Source organism: Coregonus clupeaformis, chromosome 26 (genome assembly GCF_020615455.1).
Source record: "Coregonus clupeaformis isolate EN_2021a chromosome 26, ASM2061545v1, whole genome shotgun sequence".
Taxonomy (NCBI): Eukaryota; Metazoa; Chordata; class Actinopteri; order Salmoniformes; family Salmonidae; genus Coregonus; species Coregonus clupeaformis.
The window spans coordinates 44920109-44939661 of record NC_059217.1 but is presented as its reverse complement, the minus strand read 5'-3'; the positions used below and the strand labels follow the sequence as shown (position 1 = coordinate 44939661).

The 19553-nt window shown below is 45.3% G+C and overlaps 1 protein-coding gene across 1 annotated transcript in view; it reads right to left on the bottom strand.

Annotated features, from left to right (window-relative positions):
* Positions 1-18162, bottom strand: part of sergef (secretion regulating guanine nucleotide exchange factor) — a 44394-nt gene extending 26232 nt beyond the window's left edge. Inside the window, exons 1-7 of the mRNA XM_041849817.2 lie at positions 17669-18162; positions 17217-17352; positions 16148-16300; positions 10360-10454; positions 9561-9621; positions 7441-7617; positions 7057-7215 (exon numbers count right to left, since the gene is read on the bottom strand). Coding sequence (XP_041705751.1) covers positions 7057-7215; positions 7441-7617; positions 9561-9621; positions 10360-10454; positions 16148-16300; positions 17217-17352; positions 17669-17710 — 823 coding nt within the window. The 5' untranslated portion in view covers positions 17711-18162. The remainder of the gene's footprint in view (positions 1-7056; positions 7216-7440; positions 7618-9560; positions 9622-10359; positions 10455-16147; positions 16301-17216; positions 17353-17668) is intronic.
* Between the last annotated feature and the right edge of the window lie 1391 nt (positions 18163-19553).

Sequence of the window (19553 nt, the reverse complement as noted above, 5' to 3'; positions counted from 1 at the left end):
ACTTTGGAAGATGGAAGAATGTTCAGAATACGAGGATCATGTCTCTGGACCGCCTTCCCCTGTTTTACAACCCTGGGCCCAACGTTACTGTTGATGAGAAGCTTATGCCATTTAGGGGCAGCTGCCCCTTCAGGCGGTACATACTGTCTAAACACGCAAAATATGGAATCAAGATCTGGGCTGCCTGTGATGCTGCTGCTTCATCAGATTTGGGGAACTTGCAAGTGTATACGGGGAAGCCAGATGGAGGAGCCCCTGAGAAGAACCAAGGGATGCGGGTTGTCCTGGACGTGACACAGAGACTCCGTGGCCACAACATCGATAACTTTTTTACTTTGCACAAGCTGAGACAGGAGCTCCTCAAGAGGAAGCTGACGATGGTAGGAACAGAACGAAATAACAAGCCAGAGCTCCCACCTCAGCTGTTGAATACAATATACTTTTTTATCATAGGTACACTTCAACTGTGAGAGACGGAATCTAAAACAAAAATCCAGAAAATCACATTGTATGATTTTTAAGTAATTCATTTGCATTTTATTGCATGACATAAGTATTTGATCACCTACCAACCAGTAAGAATTCCGGCTCTCACAGACCTGTTAGTTTTTCTTTAAGAAGCCCTCCTGTTCTCCATTCATTACCTGTATTAACTGCACCTGTTTGAACTCGTTACCTGTATAAAAGACACCTGTCCACACACTCAATGAAACAGACTCCAACCTCTCTACAATGGCCAAGACCAGAGAGCTGTGTAAGGACATCAGGGATAAAATTGTAGACCTGCACAAGGCTGGGATGGGCTACAGGACAATAGGCAAGCAGCTTGGTGAGAAGGCAACAACTGTTGGCGCAATTATTAGAAAATGGAAGAAGTTCAAGATGACGGTCAATCACCCTCGGTCTGGGGCTCCATGCAAGATCTCACCTCGTGGGGCATCAATGATCATGAGGAAGGTGAGGGATCAGCCCAGAACTACATGGCAGGACCTGGTCAATGACCTGAAGAGAGCTGGGACCACAGTCTCAAAGAAAACCATTAGTAACACACTACGCCGTCATGGATTAAAATCATGCAGCGCACGCAAGGTCCCCCTGCTCAAGCCAGCGCATGTCCAGGCCCGTCGGAAGTTTGCCAATGACCATCTGGATGATCCAGAGGAGGAATGGGAGAAGGTCATGTGGTCTGATGAGACAAAAATAGAGCTTTTTGGTCTAAACTCCACTCGCCGTGTTTGGAGGAAGAAGAAGGATGAGTACAACCCCAAGGACACCATCCCAACCGTGAAGCATGGAGGTGGAAACATCATTCTTTGGGGATGCTTTTCTGCAAAGGGGACAGGACGACTGCACCGTATTGAGGGGAGGATGGATGGGGCCATGTATCACAAGATCTTGGCCAACAACATCCTTCCCTCAGTAAGAGCATTGAAGATGGGTCGTGGCTGGGTCTTCCAGCATGACAACGACCCGAAACACACAGCCAGGGCAACTAAGGAGTGGCTCCGTAAGAAGCATCTCAAGGTCCTGGAGTGGCCTAGCCAGTCTCCAGACCTGAACCCAAAAGAAAATCTTTGGAGGGAGCTGAAAGTCCGTATTGCCCAGCGTCAGCCCCCGAAACCTGACGGATCTGTATGGAGGAGTGGGCCAAAATCCCTGCTGCAGTGTGTGCAAACCTGGTCAAGATCTACAGGAAACGTATGATCTCGGTAATTGCAAACAAAGGTTTCTGTACCAAATATTAAGTTCTGCTTTTCTGATGTATCAAATACTTATGTCATGCAATAAAATGCAAATTAATTACTTAAAAATCATACAATGTGATTTTCTGGATTTTTGTTTTAGATTCCGTCTCACAGTTGAAGTGTACCTATGATAAAAATTACAGACCTCTACATGCTTTGTAAGTAGGAAAACCTGCAAAATCGGCAGTGTATCAAATACTTGTTCTCCCCACTGTATGTGAGTGAGTGAGTGAGTGAGTGAGATGTTAGCTAAATTCCTGAACTAGGTGTTTTCATCGATCTAGATTGCAGCCAGTAGCAACAAGAAGAAGCGCTGCGATGTGTTTGGACCCGAGAAGGACAGGAAGACACAGTACACATGCATCAAGTGCAAGAAATACATTTTCAACACACACACACACAGTAAAACTCTGTCCCTCATGTGGTGTGTAGACCGGCCTTAATTTGTGTTCAATGGGGCTCATTTATCATTTCCATAAAATACTGTATGTAAAATCTGTCCTTCCAATTTGTTCAGTTCAAAGCAATAAACATCAATATCCATGAAAACCTTGTTTCATTTATATTTGTTCAAGATAAACATGATTTATTCCACCCATGTCTTGATTGTAATAGATTTTTGTTTACAAATTTGATTTTTTTAAAACGAATAGCGCTTTTATTGATAAATGTGATCTAGCAGAGGTAAATGGCAAATATTAACCATGTATGGTGTCTATTATTGCTTGTAATTGATATAAGTCAACATCTAAGTATTAAGTATTTTTACGTAAATTGTTATGGCTGTATTGTTTAAAAAAAAACAAAATGTTGTGGGTCCATCAGACCCGGGTGAATAACAAACACACCATAAGATGGTAATAAGACATTATAAGATGGTAATAAGATATAATAAGATGGTAATAAGACATAAGATGGTAATAAGACATAATAAGATGGTAATAAGACATTATAAGATGGTAATAAGACATTTTTAGGGTCATACATATTTATGACAAGTCTTACAATGTATTAGAACCGTTTCATAATGCATTATACCTGTATGTAGTGGTGTCACCCACAGCCCCATTAATACTAATACATGTGAATTCTCTAGTTAGATTTGAAGCCTCAACACAGAGACACCTCAGATATACAGCATGTCTCCAGATATACAGCATGTCTCCAGATATACAGCATGTTTCGAGATATACAGCATGTTTCCAGATATACAGCATGTTTCCAGATATACAGCATGTTTCCAGATATACAGCATGTTTCCAGATATACAGCATGTTTCCAGATATACAAAAATGTTCTAGATATACAGCAGGTTTCTAGAAGGAGATCATTAAGTAAATTGACAAACCACAGAGATTCCTCAGATATACATGTTTCCAGATATACAGCATGTTTCCAGATATACAGCATGTTTCCAGATATACAAAAATTTTCTAGATATACAGCAGGTTTCTAGAAGGAGATCATTAAGTAAATTGACAAACCACAGAGATTCCTCAGATATACAACATGTTTCCAGATATACAGCATGTTTCCAGATATACAGCACATTTCCACATATACAGCACATTTCCACATATACAGCATGTTTCCATATATACAGCATGTTTCCAGAAAGAGATCATCAAGTAAATTGACAAACCAAAAACAAAGAGATTCCTCAGATATGCAGCATGTTTCCAGGTGTACAGCATGTTTCCAGATATACAGCATGTTTCCAGATATACAACACGTTTCCAGATATACAGCACGTTTCCAGATATACAGCACGTTTCCAGATATACAGCACGTTTCCAGATAAACAACATGTTTCCAGATATACAGCATGTTTCCAGATATACATGTTTCCAGATATACAGCATGTTTCCAGATATACAACATGTTTCCAGATATACAGCATGTTTCCAGATATACAGCATGTTTCCAGATATACAGCATGTTTCCAGATATACAGCATGTTTCCAGATATACAGCATGTTTCCAGATATACAACATGTTTCCAGATATACCACATGTTTCCAGATATACAGCATGTTTCCAGATATACAGCATGTTTCCAGATATACAGCATGTTTCCAGATATACAACATGTTTCCAGATATACAGCATGTCTCCAGATATACAACATGTTTCCAGATATACAGTGGGGGAAAAAGTATTTAGTTAACCACCAATTGTGCAAGTTCTCCCACTTAAAAAGATGAGAGAGGCCTGTAATTTTCATCATAGGTACATGTCAACTATGACAGACAAAATTAGAAAAGAAAATCAAGAAAATCACATTGTAGGATTTTTAATGAATTTATTTGCAAATTATGGTGGAAAATAAGTATTTGGTCAATAACAAAAGTTTCTCAATACTTTGTTATATACCCTTTGTTGGCAATGACACAGGTCAAACGTTTTCTGTAGGTCTTCACAAGGTATTTACACACTGTTGCTGGTATTTTGGCCCATTCCTCCATGCAGATCTCCTCTAGAGCAGTGATGTTTTGGGGCTGTCGCTGGGCAACACAGACTTTCAACTCCCTCCAAAGATTTTCTATGGGGTTGAGATCTGGAGACTGGCTAGGCCACTCCAGGACCTTGAAATGCTTCTTACGAAGCCACTCCTTCGTTGCCGGGCGGTGTGTTTGGGATCATTGTCATGCTGAAAGACCCAGCCACGTTTCATCTTCAATACCCTTGCATATGGAAGGAGGTTTTCACTCAAAATCTCACGATACATGGCCCCATTCATTTTTTTCCTTTACACGGATCAGTCGTCCTGGTCCCTTTGCAGAAAAAACAGCCCCAAAGCATGATGTTTCCACCCCCCATGCTTCACAGTAGGTATGGTGTTCTTTGGATGCAACTCAGCATTCTTTGTCCTCCAAACACGACGAGTTGAGTTTTTACCAAAAAGTTCTATTTTGGTTTCATCTGGCCATATGACATTCTCCCAATCCTCTTCTGGATCATCCAAATGCACTCTAGCAAACTTCAGACGGGCCTGGACATGTACTGGCTTAAGCAGGGGGACACGTCTGGCACTGCTGGATTTGAGTCCCTGGCGGCGTAGTGTGTTACTGATGGTAGGCTTTGTTACTTTGGTCCCAGCTCTCTGCAGGTCATTCACTAGGTCCCCCCGTGTGGTTCTGGGATTTTTGCTCACCGTTCTTGTGATCATTTTGACTTCACAGGGTGAGATCTTGCGTGGAGCCCCAGATCGAGGGAGATTATCAGTGGTCTTGTATGTCTTCCATTTCCTAATAATTGCTCCCACAGTTGATTTCTTCAAACCAAGCTGCTTACCTATTGCAGATTCAGTCTTCCCAGCCTGGTGCAGGTCTACAATTTTGCTTCTGGTGTCCTTTGACAGCTCTTTGGTCTTGGCCATAGTGGAGTTTGGAGTGTGACTGTTTGAGGTTGTGGACAGGTGTCTTTTATACTGATAACAAGTTCAAACAGGTGCCATTAATACAGGTAACGAGTGGAGGACAGAGGAGCCTCTTAAAGAATAAGTTACAGGTCCAGAAATCTTGCTTGTTTGTAGGTGACCAAATACTTATTTTCCACCATAATTTGCAAATAAATTCATAAAAAATCCTACAATGTGATTTTCTGGATTTTTTTCCCTCATTTTGTCTGTCATAGTTGACGTGTACCTATGATGAAAATTACAGGCCTCTCTCATCTTTTTGAAGTGGGAGAACTTGCACAATTGGTGGCTGACTAAATACTTTTTTCCCCACTGTACAGCATGTTTCCAGATATACAGCATGTTTCCAGATATACAGCATGTCTCCAGATATACAGCATGTTTCCAGATATACAGCCTGTCTCCAGATATACAGCATGTTTCCAGATATACAGCATGTGATGTATATTCTTTAATTAATTAGAAGATAGAACTGGGTTAATCACGAACATTGAGTTAGATTTGTTTGTTACTGGGCTAGGAATTTTATTGGGGCATTTCACTGTGTGTGTGGGTGAGTAGAGAAGAAACTACCCTAGGGTCAAAGTGCTTGCTCTTACTTCAATCCATGGCTGTCTTTTGTCTCTCTTCAAACATTGTGAAGGGAGCGGCACCAGGGTTGAATAGAGTTTGGGCTAGACCTTGGTCTTTTTGGTATCTTCTTGATTGATTACAGCATGATGGGGGGAAGGTTGTGTCAAGAATTTAGGGCCTTGTCATATTGAGACTGTGCAAGACAGGGGAGCAGTGATTGGTTGGAGTAATATAGTTCAGCCGTCCTCAGGGACAAAGGAAGTGGGCAGAGCAATAAAAGAGCGGGAAAACTGAAGAGGACTATATAAAGTGGGAGAAAGATCTTAAGAAGGGGTGCTCCTCTGCAGACGAGTATCGTCTTTGTTAGAAACTTTAATAAAGTCATTTATTGGTGCAACAAAAACTCTGTAAGACCTTATTTGTAAATAAAGTAAAGTATGGTGGTTATTTTCCACAACGCATGTTTCCAGATATACAGCATGTTTCCATATATACAGCATGTTTCCAGATATACAGCATGTTTCCAGATATACAGCATGTTTCCAGATATACAGCATGTTTCCAGATATACAGCATGTCTCCAGATATACAGCATGTTTCCAGATATACAGCATGTTTCCAGATATACAGCATGTTTCCAGATATACAGCATGTTTCCAGATATACAGCATGTTTCCAGATATACAGCATGTTTCCAGATATACAGCATGTCTCCAGATATACAGCATGTTTCCCAGATATACAGCATGTTTCCAGATATACAGCATGTTTCCAGATATACATGTTTCCAGATATACAGCATGTTTCCAGATATACAGCATGTTTCCAGATATACAGCATGTTTCCAGATATACAGCATGTTTCCAGATATACAACATGTTTCCAGATATACAGATATACAGCATGTTTCCAGATATACAGCATGTTTCCAGATATACAGCATGTTTCCCAGATATACAGCATGTTTCCAGATATACAGCATGTTTCCAGATATACATGTTTCCAGATATACAGCATGTTTCAGATATACAGCATGTTTCCAGATATACAGCATGTTTCCAGATATACAGCATGTTTCCAGATATACAACATGTTTCCAGATATACAACATGTTTCCAGATATACAGCATGTTTCCAGATATACAGCATGTTTCCAGAAAGAGATCATCAAGTAAATTCACTCGTGTTCATTAAAAGGCACACGGATTTGCATATTTTGCTACCGAAAATGTGCAATTTCTTGTTGGACAAATTCACAGATAGTCCCTGCACCATTTTCAAAACGCGTCTCCCTACTGAACAGGGCTCATCTCTCACCTGTTTGGGCCACCAGGTGTGTCCAGCCACTGCGTATGCGTTTAACCTTCTCTCCACCCAGTAGTGAGCGATCTAAGAGGACGGGTCTGGGTAGGAACAACTCTGTGCCAGTCAGCTGGCGGTGTTTATTACTGCCCCACATAAACACACCTCCTCCGGCTATAAACACAAGACAAAACACTGACATTATCCAACTACTCTCCTAGCCAGGCAATACAATGAATGCAACCATTAAAGATTTGTCATTGAGGAAACAATAAACCAACGACTGATTTTGGGAGAATGTAAAAAACACAGGAAGTCCTGTTAAAGTGTTTTCTTCCTCCACAATCATAGTCCCAGTTGTAATGTGTAATAAAAGCTGTAGAAGGAGGTGTCACTCACCGGTGAGGCACACACAGTGGGCGGAGCCTGCGGCGACTCTGTGTGACATCACCTGATCCAGACCTGGGACCAGACAAGGTATCTTGGAGGTGAAGTGTGCTGGGACAGGCTGTGGACTCAGAGCTCTCTTGGCCTGACCAGAGAGACCCATACCCCACTGGTACACGCCACCTGTACCTGCAGACAGAACAACACAAAAAGACAAGAGATTACATTAAACTACAGTTTATTGTGCCTGATAACAAAGCATTGGTGTAGTCAGACGGCTGTAGCTGCCTGGAGTCTACAATAATGGAGGCTACAGCCACATCAGGGCTAAAAAGGAAACACTGACTAACTAAATAGCAGACAAAATATGGTGGCGACACGCCTCTCAGCGTGCCTGGAAGATATCTCAGCTTGGATGTCGGCCCACCACCTCAAGCTCAACCTCGACAGGACGGAGCTGCTCTTCCTCCCGGGAAAGGCCTGCCCGCTCCCAACACCTCTCTGTCACCGTCGACAACTCCACGGTGTCCCCCCTCCCGGAGTGCAAATAACCTTGGCGTGACCCTGGAGAACACCCTGTCGTTCTCTGCAAACATCAAAACAGTGACTCGCTCCTGCAGGTTCGTGCTCTACAACATCCGTAGAGTACGACCCTACCTCACACAGGAAGCAGCGCAGGTCCAGCGCAAAATTCCCCGCTTGTGCCATCAAACCCCTGCAACTTATCCAGATCGCCGCTGCCCGTCTGGTGTTAAACCTTTCCAAGTTCTTCCATGTCACCACGCTCCTCCGAACACTCCACTGGCTTCCAGTCGAAGCTCGCTTCCATTACAAGACCATGGTACTTGCCTACGAACTTCCCCTCCCTACCTTCAGGCCCTGCTCAAACCCTACATCCCAACCCGCGCACTCCGTTCTGTCACCTCTGGTCTCTTGGCCGTCCCACCTCTACGGGCGGTCACCTCTGCCATCCAGGACCTCTATACCAGGCAGTGTCAGAGGAGGCCCCAAAAATTTTCTAAGACAGCAGCCATCCAAGTCATAGACTGTTCTCTCTGCTACCACACGGCAACCGGTACCGTCTGGAACCAACAGGACCCTGAACAGCTTCTACCCCCAAGCCATAAGACTGCTAAACAAGACTGCTAAACAGCTACCTGGATCACCTGCATTTACCCTTTTTTACACTAACTCTCTTGCACTGACTCTACGCACACACACTGGCACATACTTACACTGACATCCCAACACACACAACATACACCCACCCAACATACACCCACCCAACATACACCCACCCAACATACACCCACACACAACATACACCCACCCAACATACACCCACCCAACATACACAACATACACCCACACACACACAGAACATACACCCACACACACACAACATACACCCACACACACACAACATACACCCACACACACGCAACATACACCCACACCCACACAACATACACCCACACACACACAACATACAGCCACACACACGGAACACGAGCACACGTGAAAACAGACGCCACACACACACGCATGCTGCTGCTACTGTCTATTATCTATCCTGTTGTCTAGTCACTTTGTCCCTACCTATATGTACATATCTACCTCAATTACCTTGTACCCATCGACTCGGTACTGGTACTCCCTGTACATAGCCATGTTATTACCTGGTACTCCCTGTATATAGCCATGTTATTACCTGGTACTCCCTGTATATAGCCATGCTATTACCTGGTACTTCCTGTATATAGCCATGTTATTACCTGGTACTCCCTGTATATAGCCATGTTATTACCTGGTACTTCCTGTATATAGCCATGTTATTACCTGGTACTTCCTGTATATAGCCATGTTATTACCTGGTACTCCCTGTATATAACCATGTTATTACCTGGTACTTCCTGTATATAGCCATGTTATTACCTGTTACTTCCTGTATATGGCCATGTTATTACCTGGTACTTCCTGTATATAGCCATGTTATTACCTGGTACTTCCTGTATATAGCCATGTTATTACCTGGTACTTCCTGTATATATATATGACTCAAATGTATATTGTATTATAACACACTGCACAGCGATAAGGACCAGAATGAGTCTAACAAAGGCATGTCTTACCAGTGACCGCTAGTGAGTGTCTGAGCCCTGCTGCAACACTGATCACAGGCTCCATCAGCATCTAGGGAGGACAATCCCATATGAGGCTATACACATCATCCACTAAATCCCATATGAGGCTATACACATCATCCACTAAATCCCATATGAGGCTATACACATCATCCCCTAAATCCCATATTAGGCTATACACATCATCCACTAAATCCCATATGAGGCTATACACATCATCCACTAAATCCCATATGAGGCTATACACATCATCCCCTAAATCCCATATGAGGCTATACACATCATCCCCTAAATCCCATATGAGGCTATACACATCATCCCCTAAATCCCATATTAGGCTATACACATCATCCACTAAATCCCATATGAGGCTATACACATCATCCCCTAAATCCCATATGAGGCTATACACATCATCCCCTAAATCCCATATGAGGCTATACACATCATCCACTAAATCCCATATGAGGCTATACACATCATCCCATAAATCCCATGAGGCTATACACATCATCCCCTAAATCCCATATGAGGCTATACACATCATCCCCTAAATCCCATATGAGGCTATACACATCATCCCCTAAATCCCATATGAGGCTATACACATCATCCCCTAAATCCCATATGAGGCTATACACATCATCCCCTAAATCCCATATGAGGCTATACACAACCTACTAAAACCAACATCCCCTAAATCCCATCCAACACTTACACAGATATGTAAAAAAAAAAAAAAAAAAGATAACATGACAATAGGTAACCCCTTCCTCCTATTTGCTACCTTAATGGTCAGCAGCTGTGCAGAGTGTGTGACGTGCTCTGAGACTCCCAGCTGGCCGTATGCATTAGATCCACACGTCAGGACCTGGCCACGATCTGAGAGAGAGAGGAAACTGACTTTACAAACTACAAGCAGAACAGCAAAAAAGCTTGAACCTTTTCAGTACAGTCTACCGATATATGAAATAAATTAAATAATGTGTCACTATCACTTCTAAACGAGTTATGGACTTACTGTATTACAACACCTAGAGACCTCTCAACACCTAGAGACCTCTCAGCACCTAGAGACCTCTCAGCACCTAGAGACCTCTCAACACCTAGAGACCTCTCAACACCTAGAGACCTCTCAACACCTAGAGACCTCTCAAAACCTAGAGACCTCTCAACACCTAGAGACCTCTCAACACCTAGAGACTTCCTTCAACACCTAGAGACTTCCTTCAGCACCTAGAGACCTCTCAGCACCTAGAGACCTCTCAACACCTAGAGACCTCTCAACACCTAGAGACCTCACAACACCTAGAGATTTCCTTCAACACCTAGAGATTTCCTTCAACACCTAGAGATTTCCTTCAACACCTAGAGACCTCTCAACACCTAGAGACCTCTCAACACCTAGAGACCTCTCAACACCTAGAGACCTCTCAACACCTAGAGACCTCTCAACACCTAGAGACCTCTCAACACCTAGAGACCTCTCAACACCTAGAGACCTCTCAGCACCTAGAGACCTCTCAGCACCTAGAGACCTCTCAGCACCTAGAGACATCTCAACACCTAGAGACCTCTCAGCACCTAGAGACCTCTCAGCACCTAGAGACTTCTCAACACCTAGAGACCTCTCAACACCTAGAGACCTCTCAACACCTAGAGACCTCTCAACACCTAGAGACCTCTCAACACCTAGAGACATCTTTAACACCTAGAGACATCTTTAACACCTAGAGACATCTTAACACCTAGAGACCTCTCAACACCTAGAGACCTCTCAACACCTAGAGACCTCTCAACACCTAGAGACCTCTCAACACCTAGAGACCTCTCAACACCTAGACCTCTCTCAACACCTAGACCTCTCTCAACACCTAGACCTCTCTCAACACCTAGACCTCTCTCAACACCTAGACCTCTCTCAACACCTAGACCTCTCTCAACACCTAGAGACCTCACAACAACTAGAGACCTCTCAGCACCTAGAGACCTCTCAGCACCTAGAGACTTCTCAACACCTAGAGACGTCTCAACACCTAGAGACTTCTCAACACCTAGAGACTTCTCAACACCTAGAGACTTCTCAACACCTAGAGACTTCTCAACACCTAGAGACCTCTCAACACCTAGAGACCTCTCAACACCTAGAGACCTCTCAACACCTAGAGACCTCTCAACACCTAGAGACCTCTCAACACCTAGACCTCTCTCAACACCTAGACCTCTCTCAACACCTAGACCTCTCTCAACACCTAGACCTCTCTCAACACCTAGAGACCTCACAACAACTAGAGACCTCTCAGCACCTAGAGACCTCTCAGCACCTAGAGACCTCTCAGCACCTAGAGACTTCTCAACACCTAGAGACCTCTCAACACCTAGAGACTTCTCAACACCTAGAGACTTCTCAACACCTAGAGACTTCTCAGCACCTAGAGACCTCTCAGCACCTAGAGACCTCTCAGCACCTAGAGACCTCTCAACACCTAGAGACCTCTCAACACCTAGAGACCTCTCAACACCTAGAGACCTCTCAGCACCTAGAGACCTCTCAACACCTAGAGACCTCTCAACACCTAGAGACCTCTCAGCACCTAGAGACCTCTCAGCACCTAGAGACCTCTCAACACCTAGAGACCTCTCTCAACACCTAGAGACCTCTCAACACCTAGAGACCTCTCAACACCTAGAGACCTCTCAACACCTAGAGACTCTCTCAACACCTAGAGACCTCTCAGCACCTAGAGACCTCTCAGCACCTAGAGACCTCTCAGCACCTAGAGACCTCTCAACACCTAGAGACCTCTCAACACCTAGACCTCTCCCAACACCTAGACCTCTCTCAACACCTAGACCTCTCTCAACACCTATACCTCTCTCAACACCTAGACCTCTCTCAACACCTAGACATCTCTCAGCACCTAGAGACCTCTCAGCACCTAGAGACCTCTCAGCACCTAGAGACCTCTCAACACCTAGAGACCTCTCCGGAGACTCAGCACCTAGAGACCTCTCAGCACCTAGAGACCTCTCAGCACCTAGAGACCTCACAACAACTAGAGACCTCACAACACCTAGAGACCTCTCAACACCTAGACCTCTCTCAACACCTAGACCTCTCTCAACACCTAGACCTCTCTCAACACCTAGACCTCTCTCAACACATAGAGACCTATCAGCACCTAGAGACCTATCAGCACCTAGAGATCTCTCAACACCTAGACCTCTCTCAACACCTAGACCTCTCTCAACACCTAGACCTCTCTCAACACCTAGACCTCTCTCAACACCTAGACCTCTCTCAACACCTAGAGACCTCTCAGCACCTAGAGACCTCTCAGCACCTAGAGACCTCTCAGCACCTAGAGACCTCTCAGCACCTAGAGACCTCTCAGAACCTAGAGACCTCTCAGCACCTAGAGACCTCACAACAACTAGAGACCTCACAACACCTAGAGACCTCTCAACACCTAGACCTCTCTCAACACCTAGACCTCTCTCAACACCTAGAGACCTCTCACTGACCTCTCTCAACACCTAGACCTCTCTCAACACATAGAGACCTATCAGCACCTAGAGACCTATCAGCACCTAGAGATCTCTCAACACCTAGACCTCTCTCAACACCTAGACCTCTCTCAACACCTAGACCTCTCTCAACACCTAGACCTCTCTCAACACCTAGACCTCTCTCAACACCTAGAGACCTCTCAGCACCTAGAGACCTCTCAGCACCTAGAGACCTCTCAGCACCTAGAGACCTCTCAGCACCTAGAGACCTCTCAGCACCTAGAGACCTCTCAGCACCTAGAGACCTCTCAGCACCTAGAGACCTCTCAACACCTAGAGACCTCTCAACACCTAGAGACCTCTCAACACCTAGAGACCTCTCAACACCTAGAGACCTCTCAACACCTAGACCTCTCTCAACACCTAGACCTCTCTCAACACCTAGACCTCTCTCAACACCTAGACCTCTCTCAACACCTAGAGACCTCACAACAACTAGAGACCTCTCAGCACCTAGAGACCTCTCAGCACCTAGAGACCTCTCAGCACCTAGAGACTTCTCAACACCTAGAGACCTCTCAACACCTAGAGACTTCTCAACACCTAGAGACTTCTCAACACCTAGAGACTTCTCAACACCTAGAGACTTCTCAACACCTAGAGACTTCTCAACACCTAGAGACCTCTCAACACCTAGAGACCTCTCAACACCTAGAGACCTCTCAACACCTAGAGACATCTTTAACACCTAGAGACATCTTAACACCTAGAGACCTCACAACAACTAGAGACCTCACAACACCTAGAGACCTCTCAACACCTAGACCTCTCTCAACACCTAGACCTCTCTCAACACCTAGACCTCTCTCAACACCTAGACCTCTCTCAACACCTAGACCTCTCTCAACACCTAGAGACCTCTCAGCACCTAGAGACCTCTCAGCACCTAGAGACCTCTCAACACCTAGAGACCTCTCAACACCTAGATACCTCTCAACACCTAGAGACCTCTCAGCACCTAGAGACCTCTCAACACCTAGAGACCTCTCAACACCTAGAGACCTCTCAGCACCTAGAGACCTCTCAGCACCTAGAGACCTCTCAACACCTAGAGACCTCTCAACACCTAGAGACCTCTCAACACCTAGAGACCTCTCAACACCTAGAGACCTCTCAACACCTAGAGACTTCTCAACACCTAGAGACCTCTCAGCACCTAGAGACCTCTCAGCACCTAGAGACCTCTCAGCACCTAGAGACCTCTCAACACCTAGAGACCTCTCAACACCTAGACCTCTCCCAACACCTAGACCTCTCTCAACACCTAGACCTCTCTCAACACCTATACCTCTCTCAACACCTAGACCTCTCTCAACACCTAGACATCTCTCAGCACCTAGAGACCTCTCAGCACCTAGAGACCTCTCAGCACCTAGAGACCTCTCAGCACCTAGAGACCTCTCAGGACCTAGAGACCTCTCAACACCTAGAGACCTCTCAGCACCTAGAGACCTCTCAGCACCTAGAGACCTCTCAGCACCTAGAGACCTCACAACAACTAGAGACCTCACAACACCTAGAGACCTCTCAACACCTAGACCTCTCTCAACACCTAGACCTCTCTCAACACCTAGACCTCTCTCAACACCTAGACCTCTCTCAACACATAGAGACCTATCAGCACCTAGAGACCTATCAGCACCTAGAGATCTCTCAACACCTAGACCTCTCTCAACACCTAGACCTCTCTCAACACCTAGACCTCTCTCAACACCTAGACCTCTCTCAACACCTAGACCTCTCTCAACACCTAGAGACCTCTCAGCACCTAGAGACCTCTCAGCACCTAGAGACCTCTCAGCACCTAGAGACCTCTCAGCACCTAGAGACCTCTCAGAACCTAGAGACCTCTCAGCACCTAGAGACCTCACAACAACTAGAGACCTCACAACACCTAGAGACCTCTCAACACCTAGACCTCTCTCAACACCTAGACCTCTCTCAACACCTAGACCTCTCTCAACACCTAGACCTCTCTCAACACATAGAGACCTATCAGCACCTAGAGACCTATCAGCACCTAGAGATCTCTCAACACCTAGACCTCTCTCAACACCTAGACCTCTCTCAACACCTAGACCTCTCTCAACACCTAGACCTCTCTCAACACCTAGAGACCTCTCAGCACCTAGAGACCTCTCAGCACCTAGAGACCTCTCAGCACCTAGAGACCTCTCAGCACCTAGAGACCTCTCAGCACCTAGAGACCTCTCAGAACCTAGAGACCTCTCAACACCTAGAGACCTCTCAACACCTAGAGACCTCTCAACACCTAGAGACCTCTCAACACCTAGAGACCTCTCAGCACCTAGAGACCTCTCAGCACCTAGAGACCTCTCAGCACCTAGAGACCTCTCAGCACCTAGAGACCTCTCAGCACCTAGAGACCTCTCAGCACCTAGAGACCTCTCAGCACCTAGAGACCTCTCAGCACCTAGAGACCTCTCAGCACCTAGAGACATCTCAACACCTAGAGACCTCTCAACACCTAGAGACCTCTCAACACCTAGACCTCTCCCAACACCTAGACCTCTCTCAACACCTAGACCTCTCTCAACACCTAGACCTCTCTCAGCACCTAGAGACCTCTCAGCACCTAGAGACCTCTCAGCACCTAGAGACCTCTCAGCACCTAGAGACCTCTCAGCACCTAGAGACCTCTCAACACCTAGAGACCTCTCAGCACCTAGAGACCTCTCAACACCTAGAGACCTCTCAGCACCTAGAGACCTCTCAGCACCTAGAGACCTCTCAGCACCTAGAGACCTCTCAACACCTAGAGACCTCTCAGCACCTAGAGACCTCTCAGCACCTAGAGACCTCTCAGCACCTAGAGACCTCTCAGCACCTAGAGACCTCTCAGCACCTAGAGACCTCGTCAAGAGATTCAGATCTCTTGATGTAATGGCTTGGTAAAGGTGTGGGATTAACAGTCCCAGGGATCCAGGTTCAGGTCCAAGTTGTGACTACCCTGAATTCTCTACTGTACATTCTCTTCCACTCACCAGTGAGGACGAGCGTGAAGTCCCAGCCACAGGACACGTGTGCAGCCCTCTGACCAATGAGAGGACAGAGTTGAAAGGTAGTGACCTCGGAACTGTGACCCAGTCCCAGCTGACCTTTGTGATTCTGACCACACACCAGCAGCTCCCCTTCCTCTGGAGAAAGAAGGAGGAAGAGGAGAAGGAGGAGGAGAAAAAGGAGGAGAAGTAGTTAGCTAGTTAAATGTATACCAAATCAAATCAAATTGTATTGGTCACATGCGCCGAATACAACAGGTGCAGACGTTACAGTGAAATGCTTACTTACAGCCCTTAACCAACAGTGCATTTATTTTAAACAAAAAAGTAAGAATAAAACAACAACAACAAAAGTGTTGAGAAAAAAAGAGCAGAAGTAAAATAAAATGACAGTAGGGAGGCTATATATACAGTAAAATAAAGTGACAGTAGGGAGGCTATATATACAGGGGGGTACCGTTGCAGAGTCAATGTGCGGGGGCACCGGCTAGTTGAGGTAGTTGAGGTAATATGTACATGTGGGTAGAGTTAAAGTGACTATGCATAAATAATTAATAGAGTAGCAGCAACGTAAAAAGGATGGGGTGGGGGGGCAGTGCAAATAGTCCGGGTAGCCATGATTAGCTGTTCAGTAGTCTTATGGCTTGGGGGTAGAAGCTGTTAAGAAGCCTTTTGGACCTAGACTTGGCGCTCCGGTACCGCTTGCCGTGCGGTAGCAGAGAGAACAGTCTATGACTAGGGTGGCTGGAGTCTCTGCATAAGCAGAAAACAGTTATTTACAGAGCTGTATTGACTTTATACAACAAAAGGAGACGCCAAACACATATGTCCAGGAGAGGGAGACATAGTATACACTTTGGAGATACGATTTAGATTACTTCTTTCATTACAACAGAATGCTCTCCCCGAGCACAGTCAGTGCTATCCGGGATCATTGGGACGTCCACACCCTAACCTTAACCCTTCCCTAACCATTTTCAACTAAAATTGGACGGGTGTGGACGTACCAAGGATCCCGTAGAGCACAGATGCAATGACAAGTGGCCACACTCACCAGACACAACAGCCGAATGCCCACCGCCTCCGCTGAGTAGCCGCACCGCCCCGGTCTGTAGCGTATTTAGGGCGAGTTTGGGCACTGACAGGTCTTCCACATTCCCCAGTCCCAACTGGCCGTAGCTGTTTGCTCCCTGCAATGTTTCATTGATTAGGTATTGATGACAGTGTTTTTGAGACGCAGTTCCCACTTAAATCAGTAGATTGTGTTCATATACGTAGCTTGTCAAAACAATGAATCTATCAGTACTACTACTGTCACTGCCGAGTAGGTTATAGAAGCTTTATTGACAAGCTTGCTCGCTAACGTTAGCTGTGGCTAACATATGTTTTGCTATCCAGACAGAGCTCATCTGTATGTGCTTGACAGATGTACAGCAACGAACTGGAAGTTATTAGCTAGTTAACGTCATGTCACGATATCGACATTTTGTTGAGAATGAAACTTACCCACGTGTAGACACATAATTCTGGAAGCAAGTTTGTATCCATGCGACACAAAATAAATGCGATGTACGACAATAAACGTTTCTGCCGTAAAGTAGTTGTTTGTATGTCAGTAGTTTTCCGCCCTGTTGAGTGTGGACAAAGTGAGGTGTGGCGCAAGTCTAAACTATTCTATTCCATTCCATTCTATATTCTAGTCATCGATCATTTAAAAATATGCCATGTTCAGCAAAGACTCGATTTCATTCTACATGTGTATAAACGTTTTGCTTTTCCTTCAGTGAAAATCAGTGTCAACATGCCTACAATTCTAGAGAACTCCATTATCCATGTCGGTTTGAAAACGATGTCGGGGGTTGAAAATGTATTGGTCGCGGGTTGCGGGTTTTTGGGCTACTTCTAAATTGCATCGCAGCCGCCATGACGTTTCTCTTAAAAACTAAAACAGATAAACAAACAAACAAAAATATCACGGAGCACGCGCGCGCACTTCGTGACAAGTTTTTACCAGTTGTAGGCTATTTAGATTGTCATTATGTAGACACCTTCAGTACATTCGGAAAGTATTCATACCTCTTGAATTTTTCAACATTTTGTTATGTTACAGCCTTATTCTAAAACAGATGAAATAAAATAAAAAATCCTCAGCAATCTACACACAATACCCCATAATGACAAAGCGAAAACAGATTTGTATACATTTTTGCAAATTTATAAAAAATACTAAACAGAAAAACCTTATTTACATAAGTATTCAGACCCTTTGCTATGAGACTCGAAATTCAGCTCAGGTGTGTCCTGTTTCCATTGATCATCCTTGAGATGTTTCTACAACTTGATTTGAGTCCACCGGTGGTAAATTCAATTGATTGGACATGATTTGGAAAGCCACAGACCTGCTTATATAAGGTCCCACAGTTGACAGTGCTTGTCAGAGCAAAAACCATGCCCTGAGGTCGAAGGAATTGTCTGTAGAGCTCAGAGACAGGGTTGAAGCGAGGCAAAGATCTGGGGAAGGGCACCAAAACATTTATGCAGCATTGAAGGTCCCCAAGAACACAGTGGCCTCCATCATTCTTAAATGGAAGACGTTTGGAACCACCAAGACTCTTCCTAAAGCTGGCCACCTGGCCAAACTGAGCAATGGGGGAGAAGGGCCTTGGTCAGGGAGGTGACCAAGATCCCGATGGTCACTCTGACAGAGCTCCAGAGTTCCTCTGTGGAGATGGGAGAACCTTCCAGAAGGAAAACCAAAGCCAGACTGAAGCCACTCCTCAGTAAAAGGCACATGACAGCCCGCTTGGAGTTTGCCAAAAGGCACCTAAAGGACTCAGACGATGAGAAACAAGATTCTCTGGTCTGATGAAACCAAGATTGAACTCTTTGGCCTGAATGCCAAGCGTCACGTCTGGAGGAAACCTGACACCATCCCTACGGTGAAGCATGGTGGTGGCAGCATTATGCTGTGGGGATGTTTTTCAGCGGCAGGGACTGGGAGACTAGTCAGGATCGAGGGAAAGATGAACGGAGCAAAGTACAGAGAGATCCTTTGTGAAAACCTGCTCCAGAGCGCTCAGGACCTCAGACCGGGGCGAAGGTTCACCTTCCAACAGGACAACGACCCTAAGCACACAGCCAAGACAACACAGGAGTGGCTTCGGGACAAGTCTCTGAATGTCCTTGAGTGGCCCAGCCAGAGCCCGGACTTGAACTTGATCAAACATCTCTGGAGAGACCTGAAAATAGCTGTGCAGCGACGCTCCCCATCCAACCAGACAGAGCTTGAGGCTCTGCAGAGAAGAATGGGAGAATCTCCCCAAATACAGGTGTGCCAAGCTTGTAGCATCATACCCAAGAAGACTCGAGGCTGTAATCACTGCCAAAGGTG